The 17,052-nt window shown below is 44.9% G+C and overlaps 1 protein-coding gene across 1 annotated transcript in view; it reads right to left on the bottom strand.

Moving 5' to 3' along the window:
* The window catches only part of MAD1L1 (mitotic arrest deficient 1 like 1), a 373,028-nt gene that overhangs the window by 81,899 nt on the left and 274,077 nt on the right, over positions 1-17,052 (bottom strand). Inside the window, exon 17 of the mRNA XM_059826248.1 lies at positions 7,472-7,662. Within this exon, the coding sequence (XP_059682231.1) occupies positions 7,472-7,662 (191 nt within the window). The remainder of the gene's footprint in view (positions 1-7,471; positions 7,663-17,052) is intronic.

Raw genomic sequence — 17,052 nt, 5'->3', positions numbered from 1 at the left:
TTCAAATACAGCAGCGGGCAGACACAGACATCCTTCTCGCCTGAGACCTCCCGCGGGGAGACCGGGCACAGCCAGCGACAAGAACAACTCTTCTTCAGCAAACTGCAATCACACGGGTGCTGGGAACGTGGTGGGCAGGGGAAGGAAGGAGAGGTTTTTATTGCACCAGGTAAGTCAGCCAGGATCTGCTCTGCCTCCTGCTAACTTCCCCTGACACAGCAGCAGCTTTTGTGTTGGCCGGGGCGCAGGGTTGCGCCGTGCCGTGCTGGGCTGCCTGGCTCTGCCACGTGGCACAAGGATGGAGTCAGTGGCTGCCTGGTTTGGGGCACAGGCAGAGCTAGGGCACGACCTGCCCCATGCGTTGTCCTACGCCACACATCCCTCCAGGGCCGTACATGTTGCTACACCAGCCTGGATGCTCTGGTTTAATTAAATTCTCATCAGTGAGCTGTGCTCCATGTTGGTGCACGTGACTCTCCCTAGGAATCATGGGCTGTCTCTCCCATTTCATTAAATAAGAGATATTTTAATGAAGGAAAAGAGGATTTGGAGGCAGGTGAATTGCAAACTAAGAAAAGGCATATTCCAGTAATTTGGTTACTTCTTATTACTGCACAATCACTGGATCATAGAATCACTTAGGCTGGAAAAGACCTTTAAGATCATCGAGTCCAACCATAAACCTAACACTGCCAAGTCCACCAGAAGCTGTGGAAACAGATGCTGAGGTCCTTCAGCTGGGATGGCTGATGTCTGCCATGTCCTGTTGCCTGAATGAGGCCATCAGCAGTACTGGCAGTGATGGTGGCTGAAGTCAGCTGCAGAATTTGTGAGAATAACTTGAAAGCTGCCTTTTTTCAGTGCCCTGCTCCATTGCCGAGAGAGGGGGAGCACAGACGGAGAGGCAGAGCTCATGCCACCACAAGCAGGGGGATGCTGCAGGGAGGAAAACCTGGAGATACAGCACCGCACTGGCACTGCCATGCCCTTGAGGCACAAAGGGAAGGGAAACTGCAAAAGCAACTTGGTGGCCAACAGCTGATGATTACAAAGCAAAGAAGGACTTGCAGAGGGACAGCCTGAATCTCAGATGGCACCTGTGAGCCAACCTCGCATTTTCTGCCCAAAAACAGGCCTGCTTTTTTGAAGTGATGGGTTATGTATCTGCCTCATAGTGTAACACATCAGTCACTCCAACAGAGAGGATGCACCCATCAGCAAGACAAATCTCAGACCTTTCACAGAGTCTCACACGTACCAGCCTCGCACTAGTCAGGAAAGACTCAGTCACTGGAATAATTCTCCAACATCATCAGCATTAATTACCTGCATGGCTGGGTCTACCCTGGCAGACTCGCAGGCATGGCAGGGAAGGGGAGCGAATGGCGCCAACACGCTGGAAACAGATATTGCGCCAGACCAACAGGTAACAGGGGAGTGTATTCCCCAGCCCAAAGCTGCTCTGTGCTCCCCATCAGCACAGTCTATTCATCCTCACAACAGTCTAGTGAGATTGGCAGGAGAATCATCCACCACATACAGATGGGAAACAGAGGCAGAGAAAGAGCATTAACTTTGCTCAGTTGGAACAAGGCTTCAGCCCAGCCTTCTGAAGTCTGGGAGCAGCATCTTTTTGCTCAGAAATGCTGCAAGTAAAAAGAAAACCTTCTGTTAGATCTCTCCACTATCCTCGAGGTGACTGGTTTCAGTTGGGGGGGGGGCGGGAATGGAAAACAACCCTACCCTGCCCTAGGGTTAGGCAGTTTTTTAGGGAAGCACATGCAGTAAGAGAGAAACTGTGTTGGGAGGAAAAAAAAAAACATGAGAAAGCAGAATAAGATGAAGACAGTAGCAAGAATTAAAGTTAGGTCCTAACATGAAACAGGTTGCTACAATATCTGAAAGAAAATGACGCATAGGAAGTTTAAATACAGGATTTGATGCTGTAACACCATAGATTGCCCAACAGCTCCTGTTTTAGAGCTGTTGATCAGTGCAACCCAAGAAGGGTCCTTGCTGACCCTTCCAGGAATCCCAGTGCAATCATTTGGCAGGAATGCATCACGCTCACACAGCGACGGCAGGCGCTCCCGGAGCTGAGCAGAAATCAAGTCTCCAGCAACCACATGGGAAAATTGAAAACAAAATATAAAAATAAAATAACTTGTAATTAACAAGAATGAGGAGTTAACAGAGGCCTACAATCTCTAATCAATCTCTTGCTGCCTGGCCTGCTCCACCGATGAGCCCCATTGTTATTTTTGATTGTGTGTGCAAGAGCGCGAGACGGCTGCTGGAAGAGTAGCACTCCATCAAAATTGTGATTTCTTTCTCCTCTCGAGACTCATCAAGGGTGAGGAGGAGGAGAGGAGAGAAGATAGAGATGCAAAAAAACACAAACAGCTAGAACATGCTTCTCAGAGATACTCTGCTGCGTTCAAGGAGGAAATAACCGAAACTGCAGGTATGCCAAGCATGCGGACTCGGATCCAGAGCTCCCAACAGTGCTGTATGCTTCAAGACAAAACAAGAATACTCAGGAGAGTAAAAGTAATCCCTGTATGCACTATTATGCTCCTTCTGAGAGGTACATCGTTCACTGGTGCGCCCTGGCCAACCTGATGCTAAGACTGTGCTGGAATCTCAGACTGGCCTCTCTCCGCACGTTTAACCACATAAGTTTTTCCTCCCCCTTTCAGCCAGCAGTTTTTCAGCATCACTTTGCATTTGAAAAATAGCCTCCAGGTCTTTCTTATTCAATCTAGCCTCATTTCCCTCCTCAAGAAAAGAGAATTAAAATACTACTTCTTGCCCGCATAGTTGCCCTTTCACATTTTACACACCTCGTCAATACAGAGGCAACAGGACGGCAGGGTACGCAAGCAACGAAAGACTGGGAAGTTAAAGGTGCTATCTGTCCTTCCACCACACCCTTCTTCCACACAAAGTCTTCATCCCTTTCACCCCGCTATGTTCTGCCTCTGCACCCATGGTGAACCACATCAGAAGCACGTGTTCACTTTTCAGATTGCCTTGAAGTTTGAGAGTGACAGTACCCCTTACAGATCTGCAAACGAACTCTTTACGTAACTCCTTAAAAAGGTGTGCATCAAAGACAGTGTGTGTGTGCGCACTGGCCATTGATTTAACGGGTTGCAGAAAAGCTGTTGATTTTATTGCCGTATTACCAATCCAACAGGACACCAATAAAGGTTTTATTTTGCAGCAAGAAGTGCCAGCCCTGCAGCTGGCAACATTCTCAAGCCGTGTCATGATGCTTCTGGTTTTGTATGCTGTCTGATATCTTGGGTATTCCCTTTCAAGGCATCAAGCCTACCATCTTGGGGATGCTCTTCAATGAACTACCACTGGTGTTTGGGTTTCCATTTGATAATTTTGATAGAAAATAACAACATGTGTCAGACCTGGAAGCAGACAGAATTCTGTCCTCTGCAAGACTGGGCTCTGAGGATACAGAAAATATCTGTCTAAAGGCAGCCTTTTGGCCAAGAGTATTTATGAGCTCAGACACATAACACTGCTGTAATACTGGAAAGAGTTTGTCTGTTTTAAACTTAGACTTACCAACCAACTTAGACCCAAATAATTCATACATGAATCACTACAAAATCTGAGCACACTTTTCTGAGAAAGTAGAGGAACCTGAAACCAGAAAGATTTCAAACACCACCAGATTTGATGTACCTGATGCACAGGACCAGATCGATTGCCTTTTCAGCCTGGGATCCTATCAAGAATAGTGACCAGCACCACATTCATGCCATAACAGTGTAAACAGTTTACCTGAAACACAGTGAATAATCAAGCACAGATTCTGCTCTCTGAGCACTCTTTTTGCTCTCTCTTCCTTCATTCAAGTCTTCATTCCCAAGTATTTCCAGAGGATGGAGTTGAATGTTGCCAGGTACAGCAGCAGCAAAACCGTATGTAGATACAACCCAGAAAATAAGCAGCATGGATGGGAATTTTCTTCCTAACATCTGTAATAAGAGGTTGCCTTTACACCTCAAAGCAGAGAGCTCTGCATGTCCCCACTTAAGTTACATGTAAGTATTTAATTTAAACTAGGTATTATTATGTGTCCGGAAAGGTATCTTAACATTTTAGAAAACCTACTGAGCTCTTGCTCTCAGTAGCACCTTGAACCTATAGGGTCTATAAACGAAAAGGATTTCCACTCTTTTCATTTTAAATTGATTGGCTTCAAATGCTTTGGCTGAGACTGTGTCTTTAGGCATACAAAAAGAAAAAGCCCGTGATTTAATTTCCCTGTACTGTTTGTTCATTTGTACAAGTGTCTCCATATCATCTCCTCTTCAAATTTGACCAGTCTTTCTGTTTACCAAAAGACTTTCTTTGTCTGAAACAATTGTCATTGCCTTTCTAAAGACCTCATTTCCTTACTCTCATTCAAGATCTACCCAGAGACAAGGGTAAACAGCGTGATGTACACACAGCCAAGCAATGACATCCTGGTTTGCCACCGCTTAATTCCAAGTTGGCTAAGCTGATTTTGAGGCTCCCCAGCAACGTTTGTTTGTTTTAACAGATATACGTAATAGGTTGTTACAAAAGGAGCCAATGCAGTTCTTGGATATCTCATGGGTGGCCTGGCCTAGACACACCAGCCAAGCATTATGCAGAATGCAAAATCTGTGTCACGGCCTAACACATGTAATGTACCAGCAACGGTAACAGAATATGAAACTGTCAAGTGCCCCAATAACTATAATGCATTACATCCCACAAAAAAAATAATCAGAAACTAAACTCCTGGTGAGGAATCTTTAATACCGCTTTCCATGGCATTTAATTAAAAGAATAAAAAAGAGCAAACAAGCGAGAGCGAGCTGTGAAGTCTGAAATGCACCTTGCTGCCTACGCACTCACACAGAGAGTCTGAGAATCACTGGAACATCCTTCAAGTTGATGAGCTCATCTGTTGCATCGATAGGTATCGCCAATAAATACTGATACAGTTTCACTGGAATTCAGTGCTCATCATATAGATGTAGTCATTTATATTCACAGCACGGCATTATGATTAACCCTTTCATTGAAGCTGTAATTGCAATTAATGCAAATTGGCTGGACACAGAGCACGTAGATAATAAGCTCTACTACAGTAACAGCATACCTTGGTTGGGAAAACCAAGCACATCTTTCATCTACATTTAGCTTTGAAGGGGTTACATTACAGTAGCTCCTATTGCATCCCTGCTATTGAAGCCTCACTGAAAATTAAATGCCACCAGCAGTGCTACTGAGGTATATTCTAAAGTTTATAGGCGAACTACAGTAGCTTGTGAAGTACCAGGGGACTTCTCTGGTTTAATTATATAGACTCTGTTCCATAAATTGCTGGAATGGAATAAATACAAATAGCATTCCCTGCTTTGTGACCTCTTTGGGTTAATGAAATGCACACAAACACCCACAGTCTGCTATGGCTCAGAAATTCCACAGCATAAACACACAACCTTGCTGGAAGCTGTAGTCAGGATTCATGCCTTGGTACATACATGAGAACCAGCTGCCTGAACCCAGCAAAAAAATAATTTCTTGTTTATATTCTACTGCTATTCTAAGCTGCAGACAGTGGGAATTGTCTGCGATTTACTGAATAGGGAGAAAGAGTCTGAAAACTTGTTGTTCAAGCTCTAATTAGCAAATCTGCTTCTCTTATCCAAAGAGGTGTGTGAGGTAAGAGAGGCTGAGGAATTCCACAAATCAATAAGCAATCCACCCTTGGCTTTGGGAAATGCAAGATCTTGAAACTACTGCTGCTCTGCCTGGCGACACTTACCTCCATCCTCTGGACGTACTGGGGAATAAAGACTTGAGTGAAGAAGACAAAGCAAGAAGAGTGTTTAGGGAGAGGAATCCATACCTGACTATTCTTTCTCTCGCAGGTAAATGATTTCTATTGCCATGGCATGAATTTGACATGATTTCTATTGCCATGGCATGAATTTGACATTTGATCCTACTGAAGACAAACTCCCGAGAAGCCAACAGGCTCTTGTTCATGTGGTCAGTACGCAATTTACTCACGTTTTCTTAACTTTCTCCAAGCACACCATCTCTCCTACGACGCAGAAAGAACTGCTAGTTGTACTACCTGGGCATGGCATCCAACAGACATCTCCAGGTGTCTGCTGAAGTTTCATTCACTAAACATTTAACACTACAGGTGTGAGCACAGGCCTCTGGAGGTCTTGGAGCATTGCAGCATCTCAACAGAGAACTGTTTTTAGGATTCAAAGACCTTAAAACCAAGAGAGTTATCGTCCTCCCCAGACAGTGAACTTCATTTTCTTGCTGTCATCTGTCGCAGTCCAGAAATGTCGTAAGGCCAACTAATACAATAGTTTTGGCGATACTTTCCTAGTTTTACTAAGGATCCTAGGTGCTGTCTTGTATTACCCTCACTTGCTTTATTTGTTTTTGTTGGGTTTTTTCCTGAGGCTCTAGAGTTGAAGAACAGGAAAATGTTTGTCCTGTTATGTAAATACACAACACTGAAGCAATCTACATGCGGCACCCAGCAGCAGGTCTGCAGAAACAGAACTTCTCCAGTTCCTGCTTGTACAGCCCCTTCTGTACCAAATGCCTCCAAAACCCTCATCTTTCTCATAAATGAGACTCCCCCCAGAGGGATCAGTGGGAGGCAGGTATGATTTTAAGCACCACTTGTGTTTGTCACCGAGGAGGAGAAAGTTCTCCCACTGACCTGAAAACTGGGGCTGTCGACACTTGAACCAATGTAAAGATGGAACTTAACAGCTTGGTGACCCTGATGTCACATCTCAGCTCTCTAACATATCAAACCAACTGTGCTAGCTGGAAGGTAACGCAGAAGAAAAACAGCGCCTATCAAGCCAGAACCCAACCTCAGACCACCTAGCTAGACCAGTAAGTTTATCAGGCTGACAGAAGACAGACTGTTATTGCTACTCATCTGTGCTGTTCACATAAATGGCACTTCACACACACAAGGATGAGTTGCTGCTCAAAAAGGATTCCAATTTACATAAAGACAAGATGAGACACAGACAAGCTAGAGGATAGCAAAGACACTAAGGGCATATATCTCATAGTGAAGTAAGGACGAAACCTTGGTGGTTACATAAGGTTTTATTGCTGGGGCATATATAACTGGTAATATAAAAAGGTGAAGTGCAAGGCCAGATGCCTTAGGTATTATGCATATATAGTCTCTTCTCTTTACTCCTGACTTTGACATATAAGTGGGAGACCAGATACCAAACCTTCTAAAGTAATTTCTTAAAAGAAGGAAGAATCTTTACTTCCCTCATAAGGAATACCCTGTCACATAGCAGCAGGGCAGTGATTTTCCAGTAATCCCTGGGAAAGAGCAAATACATTCTGGCATGCTGAAAACCATGAACCCAAAGAAGTAGGTGCAGTGAGGGGTGCACAGACCTACCTTAAAAAGCAGGCAGTCCCCTTGGTGCTCAGCGTAAATGGAGGTGAGTCGATACTGGTTCTCAGTCGTGATGTCGATCTGGTACCCTGTTAGCGTGTAGCACACCTTGCGAAACTCCTGGATCTTGGTCTGGAAAACTTCTTTAAGACGCTGGTTTTTTAGTTCTGCACTTTCCACTTGCTTCTTCAGATCTGCGTAGGGGAAGAAAACGGGTACTTTCTTATACGTCATCAGCACAGAGCCCATGCGCCGTATTTACAGTGCTAGCCAAACTAAGTGAATTGAAAAGGTTAATTAAATTTTTAAAAAGTGAATTAAGCAGGCAGAGTAAAGAAACAGGCAAGCTAGACTCCTCTCCTCCCGGCCCCGGCAGACCAAAAGATAATAAACTGGAGAATAAGGAAAACAGACGGGTCTTGGTGGGATGAATTTTTCTTTTGCTCAGCTGGCCTTTGAACAATGTACTACAAGATTCAAAGCTATAGCATCCATTTCCCCCCACACACACTTCTTATTTCTACATGGAACACAAGATAAAGGTGTTACACTACAGGAAGCAAGAAAGTGGAAAAATGTTAGGAAATAAGCCTCTGTACGTTCGCATCAGGAGGAAGCTGCCTGGAAGGGAAATCTCCTCCACCGTACTCTTGATTTGACTTTAAGCGCTTGGATCTCAAATTGACGCACTGCTTAGGAATCCCTTAAGATTCAGGAAGGGGCTTTTATTGTGATAAAAAGCCTGAAGAATACCACTGCCTCTTTGCATTTGCTACCTTAACTGGACTAGCCCCCAGAAAAGAGGTCCTTCGAGACTGCCTGCCACTCACCCTGTGTTTTATTGCTACAAAGGGAGCCGCCAGCACTGTGAATCCTTCAAGAGGATACACAACAATTACCATGAATCTTTCACCCAAGGTGCCTTCTGAGTAATTAAACCTCGATTTATCCCCCCATTAATTACAGAGATTGGCTTTACTTTAATATACACTAGAGATGTCTCCCAAGTCAGCCTGTGTTATCAACACTGCAGTCCGGGGTTAGAAAAAAAACCTGACTCTTTCTAACAGCGAACAAATAGACTTCCTCACTCTGATACCTCTTTGTCATTCTGAGGTTTAAGGCTTTGTCTGTGGTGTGATCAGAGACATAATTGCAGCACATGCAGGCCATATGTCTTTATTTTAGCTAGTTCAGAGTCAGGCACTAGGATAGCAGAAACTTCAGCAAGATGACTGCTTGAGTACGAAGGAAGGTTTTTGGCTGGGCTTACACAGCCCACACTAACGTGTTATTGTTTCCCAAGCGATCTGGAAAAGTTTTTGCTCAAGTATTTGCCAAAAAGTGTTTCCATCGACCTCCCAAGCGTCATGCAGGAAGAACGTAGGATGGTAACTGCAAGGCCACGGACTTGCCTGGGATTCACCTCTGAGCAGCTGCAAGTGCACCAGGAGAACATGAGTCTCCTCTTATCTTCTGTACTGCTTTAGTTAGGCGCTCCAGGTGGGACAAAAGGATAATTCAATGTGTTAAGTTGAAGTGCCTTAAATGCCACTGAGGATGCCCCTGCTCAGAAGTACTTTGGCCTTAATCCAATTCAGCTTAATCCCCAGGCAAGGACAGGAACTCTTTAATGGTTAAAGAGAACTACATGTCCCTTTACTTCTGAGTGAGAGCATCCACGCAGGGAGAGTTAACACTGTAAAACTCCTTACCTTCCATTAATTCAGCTCCACCTTCCTGAATGGCTTGCAGAGATGATGTACGAGCAAAGCATTTCCTTTACTCCAGGTCTTACCCCAGCTGTATCTCGCTTTATCAAGGGCAGCAAGCCAGTCTTGGGGTACATCACATACCAGTTTGTTCACTAAAACACTGCTATACAGGGAACCCCCCAATTGCTGGGGGATGTAAGGTAAGTAGAGTATCCAAACCCTGCTTACAAGCCCGAAGGGTTGTGGGTTACACGCTGCCCCTTCTCATGAGCTTGAAAAGGCAGTGTCTTTCCTGACCACCCACCTTCCCATTCATACCAAACTCATTACTGCATGATTAACTCAGTCCTCCCTTGGATTGTTACAACCTTTTCCCCACCATCTCAGTTGGGTCCGGTCCTTTGATTAATCGAGTATTCAGGCTCTGAAATCAGCAGGTTAATTAGCAGCCCTGGCCTCAATATTCTCACAGTCTTCATTCAGCTATGCAGCTGTTAAGGACAAAATCCTATAGATGAAAGCAAAAATTCAGTGACCACACTGCAGTGGTAAATAACATTCCGCCACTGTCAGAGACAGTACTGCCTTTAATATATCGCACATGTCCAACAGCGATATTTTTTTTCCTAATAAATGCAGCCTAGCGTTGGAAAAGTAAATCTGCCTTTTCCTACTGCATCCTGGAGGCTGCCTTTCCTGACTTTTATAACCTTGGGGGTGGATGGCACCCTAATTCATGAACTCCTTGAACAGCTTTCGTTATTCACGAAGAGTTAGCGCCTTTTCCACTGTTTTCTCTCTCAGACTTGGTACTGCTAACGGCCATCACGAGCATCCTCGCACCCCTTGGGCTGCAGCCTTACCGCCCACCCAACAGTGCTGGCCTAGTTAGACTACAACCACGTGAATCTAGAGTAGCAACTAAGTGATGGCAACTGCTTTCCTCCACTACCCTCAGGGTGAAAAAGGAAAAACTCTGACTACAATCAGTCTTTTATGCAAGAAATCCTGAGCTTTTCAATTCAACCGAAGGACTAGCAAGCCTTCACTCATGACAGCACGCCCTCGCCTCCTCTCCGCCGTTCCTCCTGGCCCTCTTTCCAGTGCCTGCGGCAGTTTTGGTGTATTACCGTGTCAGTCAGTCATCCCGGCTGAAGGAATTCATCTGCATGAAAAAATGTTATCTCCCTGTTAGAGACGCCTTGTGTCAGCCACTGGCACAAGGTGCCGAACTCAGTAACTGCTAATGTAGATGCAGCCAAATGTGCCAGCACCAGCCAGGGACAGGATAAAGCCTTGTCATCCCCTCCATGGCTCCATTAGCAAATCCCCAACAGTGTTCCTTTAGCGGCACGGCTTGGCAACGGGGCAGAAAAACACACAAGCAGGTACAGGGACACGATAGGAATGCTTAAGTTTGCAACTGCCCCCAGTGAAAGGTCCATCGAACCCTGACTGTAAAACAGAGATTGCTCTTCCTTTATGCCCAATTAAACTGCAGTCCTCAATAGTTCAGCTATAGCAACAGCTGATGCCTACCTCCTGCAGTATCTACTCCATGGAAACAATTCAGCTAGGGACTATTCCCAGATTAACTCAGGACTGTGACTACTCCCCTGCTTTCCTTTGAGGGCTCTGCCGACACAACCAAGAAGCCACATTGTGAGGAGGATTCTTGGAAGAGTAACTTGGTAGGAAGGTAACCTGAGACTTGAGAAAAGGAGGATGGGATCCCACTGCTGAAACAAAGCCATTTGAGATGCCCTAGGGTATTTTTCAGAGCTCCCCACCACGGTGCTGCAGGAAATTTCTTTCCTGCAGGTTTTGTGTCATACCAACATCTCAGACACTTTGGGCTGTCTAAAATGGCACAGGATGCCTATTTTTAGGCACAGGACGCCTCTCTGCACCATGGCTCTGTCCACGTATTGCCCTGGTGCTGCAGGTTCCCTGCATCCAGCAAGCTGAACAAGTAGCTTGTGCACTGACTTGGGGACAGTAATTAATCTTTCTAGTATTTCCCCTATCAAGTGAAGATGTTAAGCTAAGAGGCAGCTCATTGTTTGCTCTGCGTCTGAATCCAAAGATGTGACGGCACTAATTCTTAAGCCTCACCTAATACCGCTAATTCCCGCCAAATTTCTAGCACAGTCAGGAAAAATTAGCGTAAAAGTCATCATTTGCACAGAGTGCAATTCAGCGTATTTCAGAGCAACGTTTAAGGCACAGCCGTAGAGGCCACTGAACAGAGGCAGATCCTTTCAGGATGGGTCGAGGTGCATTAACAGAGCAGGTTTCTGATGACAGCATCAGAAACGGTTGCCACCCGTTTTATCTACCACCTACAGAACACTGAATGTCTTGATCCTTTAAGATCTTTCACAACATTTGAAGAATTACGTTTAATTATATCTTTAAAAGGCAGAGTTTGAAAACTAGAAACCCTGTATTTAGAGCAGTCATGTGAGGTCCTATGTTCGACTCTTACACTCGCGCAAAAGAGGCGAGAGAAGTTGCAGGTGTGCTCTGCAGAAACCATGGATGGGGGAAGTCACACCATAAACATCCTTCATCCCAGAGAAGGGACGCCGAAGCATCCCTCACCAAAGCATTAATGAAACAAATAAGAACTGAGAAAATAAGCGTGAGATTTGGCAGGTTATACCTTGGTCAGGGATAATGACTGGCTGTTTACTTTGCCTGGGAAAAAAAAAATAAAGGAGGAGAACAGAGAGAAAAGGAAAATATTTGGAAATCATACTGCCCCATCTCCTTTGCATTCAGGCCGAGAGTACACACAAAAAGTTGCCTGTCCTGAAGAGTTTAATGGGGAAAAAAATACTCACTGAAAAAAATCATTAATCTGTTACAAAATTAATATTGCTAAATGATTAACTTTCCCCTAATGATGCTGCTTCTTGAAACACCTTGTATTTTCACACACTTATATCGACTTTAATGAATAATTCAAACTATTTTGGATAAATAAATAAAATATGAGTTGGGCTTTTTTGGTCTCATATTGAAATGTCACTGCTTTTTATTCCATTGCTTTTACACTCCTTACATCTGAAAATGCTCGCAGCTGCCTGGAAATACCTCAGCTTTGGCTCTTGCTCTGAGTTCAGCTAGGTCAATCAATAGCAATAGCAGCCTCCACACCAAAGAAAACCAAATCTACGCTTAACCTTTTCCCCAGGGAAAGAGGAGGAAACAATGTGTCTCTCAGCATGCCAAAAATGGCATGAAATTAAATGTATCACTAGTCTTTTCCAGGAAAACACAAATTGGTTCTGCCCGTCCTCAAAGATGCCACAAGCCATGTAGCTGCATTAATTCAGTTGCAATCCCAGCTAATATATCTCTCAGAAAGGCCTGAAGTCCTTTTAACTCTCCATTAAAGGTTACTTTCCCTTAGTAACATGTTTGGGGGTCACTCACTCCAACACACACAGGATAAAGTATTTACACATGAATTCCTGTCCCTGCTGACCCTGCCAGAATGCCTCAGACAGATGCCACCCAACATCACACAGAGGATGCTGTATTTTTACCAACCCTGCTCTATTTAAACAACAGACTGCTTAGATTTTGCTTCCAGCCTCCGGAAGGGATGCCAGCGCCATCCTCTTCTCACAAGGTCCATAATGGGAAGAGGGGACGCTATTTTCTCAGTTCCAAGAAGCAAGGCCACAATTACCCTTATTCTCTCCCATCTGCACAAGCTGCTTCTCTCCCTTTCCGTAACACCGTGCCTGCCATGCAATGTCACCCATCAATCACCCCCACTTGTACTCCCGAATTGTTATTTAATTACACTCTCCTACTGCAGGTCTGTCCTTCCCATCTGACTCTCTGCAACTCTAACGCTGCCCTTCTGCACCTGAAATCCTTCCAGTCGCTCTGCTCTTCAAAGCCCGAGCTGAAATTTTCTCTTCCAGCTTTAGTTTATGACTAACAGTGTCTGAAAAGACTTCTGTGATATTCTGTGAAGGACACAATATAAAAATAAATTGTACCGTATTAAATAAAGGCTAATAGAAGAGGAGCTGAGCATTTTCTGATGTGGGCAAGTTTATGATCATTGCTTTTGAGAAATAAAATTCGCTTTGCTAGATTTTATAGCTGTGTTTTATGCCCCGGGTGAGCGGGGGAGAAGGACCGCGCGGCCCGAGCGGCACGGCAGCCCCATGCCGCCCTTACGGTCTGGCAGACGCAAACTGCTCTTTGCAAAACTTGCGATTTGTGACATTACAACCATGAATTATAACGTTTCTTGAAGGTAAAAACCAGTTTATATTCAGACTGCACTGGCTGTTCAATTTTAAATCTAAGTGGTATTTATTTGATCAGTCAACACTGGTTTACTTTTAAACTGTGTACGTACCATACGGTTCAGTGCACCTCCCGGCCCCCTCCTCCAGCCCCCAGCTCAGGGAAGAGTTTTCAAAGGCAGCACGATACAAGTAACGGTCTCCACCGCCACGGCCAGCTACAGCTCTCACGCTGCCCAAGAACTCTCCACTAAGAAGATTTCCCATAGGTTACTTTTCACTGAAGGTGTTTGTCTGAAGCCCCCATTTCAGGCAACCCCCGTATCTGCACAAGGGTACCATTTCGTGGAGAAGTCCACAATTAACCTTTATCCTCAGATGATCTGCACAAAGTGGCAGAGGCGCATCAGCAGGCTAGGGTGAAAGAAGCAGGACACCGAGGACTAGAGAGAGGAAGCTGTGGAAGAAGATAAACTTCCTCTTGTAGTACCTACACACACATATAGCATGGATCAGGCTTACGTAAAGGGTTCTGTTCTTCTCCCGATAACCCTGAGATTACAATGCAAGGCTGCAAAACTCACAAGCACACTTGAAGCTGGCCTAGGTACAGGATTCAGCCCTGGCAGATGAACCACCACGGAGCGAAAGGCTCCCTCAGGGGGTCCCAGCGTGGGAACTGCTTGGAGCTTTCTCTGCCCTTCTCCTCCTCGTTGGCAAAGCTGTTTCAAAGTGGGGGAAGGCAGGAAACAAGTGGGCTTTCGGAAGCCCAGCTCAGCTCCTCAGCCACCCTCGTGGCGTGTCCATGTTGTTCTCGGTGAAAGCAGTGCAGTGTTGTGTAAAGAGACCCTGGGTGGCTTTAAAATCACTGCTTTAACTGATGTGAACAGCCTGCTTGCAGCAATGCAGAACTCAGCAGGGATGGCAACATTCACCCCAGACGCAGGATAAATTAACCTCAGGAGAACTATTTATTGCCCACGGTGGACTTCACCAATTAGTATGATAAGGCACAAACCGTTTGGAAGTTAGGATTGTCACACTGGTCATAAATTGTGAACTAACCAGGAAGACATTTCCCTCCACCCCCCAAATGATGAATAAAGTCTTCTAGCCACATTTCCCTTCTGTATGGCAATTATAGACCAACAGCACTTCCCAGAACAAAGTGATGTCAGCCGGAGCTGGAGCTAGTCATTAACTTCAGGTGCAAAAAATAGCCTCGCCTTTAAAATACAAATATATTGTGTCACTTAATTTACAGGAAAGTAGTTATCTTCTACTTCTAGAACAAGCCAGCAAATATCAGGCATAAGTCTTCCAGTCTACCTGTTTTCCAGGTAATCTATTTTGGAGTTATTAAAAAAAAAAAAGTCACCGAGACTTCTCATGGGCTGTAGTTCAGCGAAGTCTGGTAGCAAGAACAGGGGCATAACCCATATCGCTTCTCGGAGGAAGGAGAATCACTTTTACACTAGGCTGTTTCCAAGAAACCGCTCAAGTGTCTAATGTAAGAATTAATTCTAGGGACTATATAATTAACATATATAATACGCATTGTTAATTACATGGAGTGGTCTGCAGAAGCATCTAATAGGCGAATTTATCCCCGTCTGATCACCTCCCCTGCACTCTGCCCATTATCTTGTTTTCACTGGCACATCACTACTATTACTGCTACCGCAAAACACTGGATGCTATTTAAACCTCCGAAACAGCATCCAACATCTGCTACTAAAACAAACACAGAAAACCTGCTCCAGAAATATTTGTTTGTTCCTTCTCAAAATGAAGATTATTTGCAGGAGTTATAGTCATTCACAATACAGGGTGGACAATATTCAACAGTGCATTAGAGAGTGCGTTAAAGTTTATTATCTAATGATGTTCACCGAGGCTATGAACAGGAGCTTTTCACCACTGGCGAGAGATGATTTCAAAGTTTCCCAGGAGCACAGCCGTTTTGCTCTTACTCCAGGAACTTTCTATGCTCCAATTCCAATGCTGAGACTCATGGAAAAGCTATTTGGACTCAGTGATAGTGTCCAAGACTATGTTACTTACTGTTTCTTCTCTCCCTCTCTCCCCTGCACTGTGAAGTCTGTGCTCACAACACCAAGATATCATAGCTTTGCAGGCAGACAGATCTAAATATAAAATTAATAAATACCTAAAGAGATTCCTACCATTTCTAAAGTAGCTTATCAAATAACTAAGCGGTGTAAGACAGAGCCTGAGGTGGGACAGGGCACCATACAGGCGTCCTTTAGCTCTTATTTGGGATGCACAGACCAGACTCTAACCCTGGAGACTCCCTGACTATTTGGAGGGTGGTTGTAAATAAGCACACGCCGCTGCGTTGGACTAAATCCCTTCCTACCCATGAACAGCCTCTTTTCTTGAGAGACATTATAACACCACTACCGGCTCCAGAACTCACTTTTTTGAGACAAAGCCCAGTGCCCCATCCCTAGGTAAGGCGGCTTTGCTGAAAGGTCAGCCTGCCATTTCATTTGTTTGCACGGCCTGGGCTAATGGAACCGCGGCCGCTGTGCGCAGCACGCAGGCAGGCTGGAGGGTCGCAGAGGACGGCGAGGAAAAATGCACACCGTTTTAGCCAGCCAGCGGGGATGAAAATACAATTGCAGTGCAACAGATAAAGGCAAGTCTCTGCAGTACGCCACCTTATTTGTGTTTTTAATGGGAGAAGATTGTGGAGTTTGTTTTAGGGCTTTTGTTCCAAAGGAACCTAAGCTCTAAAAAGCCTCCACTCACTCTTTCTATTAAATCCTTTTTTTCCCCCCCTGTTTATCCCCTTAATAGTGTTTTGAAGTGTTGGCACCGCAAACATATTGCTCTTGGCCTGAAAGCACTCTGGATGCCAACTAGTCAAACCTTCCCCAGACCCTTCTCTTTGCTTTTCGTGCTCCTGCAGCAGGCCCCAAAGGCACTTACTCTGCTCACAAACCACACCAGACATGTCCTCTGTGCGCTCTTCCGAGTGCCCTGGACCTCCTCTCGCAGGATAGCAGGTTCTGCCCTATTTTTATTGGCATATTTTTCACGTTCTACTTCATTTTCTGGTGTCCGCTTTATGAAAACAATCCTTTAAAGATGATCACGCTGGAGCTGAATGAAATGCTGGTTCAGCGTGGGGCAGCAGAACAGCAAGAGGGAAAAAGGGGCTTTCAAATAACAAAATGGCAAGAATGTGACACAGATGTAAAGACTAGCAATCCTTTTTTCCCTAGAGCATGAAAGATGTTTGGAAACAGAGCCATCTCCTGGATAACCAGGCTTTCAATCACATTATTCCAGCCTCTGGAGCTCATATTTCCATCAAAGGAGTCTGAAGTGCTATTATGGATAGGGAGGGTTATTTCCCTTAACCCTGTGCTAATGCTCTTGAGCAAGAGGTGAAGGCTTGAAGTCTCTAAGCAATGCCCACAAGCCGTCCCGAGACTGGCAGGACCACTAAACTTATCTCTGGGCAGGGAGACGGGAAAGGTAACATCTGTCTCAGCCCAAGCGCTGAGCCTCGTTTCCCAATTCTGAATTATTCATCACGTGCTAACTTCCAAACCAGTTCAGTTTT

This window comes from Gavia stellata, chromosome 18 (genome assembly GCF_030936135.1).
Source record: "Gavia stellata isolate bGavSte3 chromosome 18, bGavSte3.hap2, whole genome shotgun sequence".
Classification (NCBI taxonomy): Eukaryota; Metazoa; Chordata; class Aves; order Gaviiformes; family Gaviidae; genus Gavia; species Gavia stellata.
This window is presented reverse-complemented; position numbering and strand designations above follow the sequence as displayed.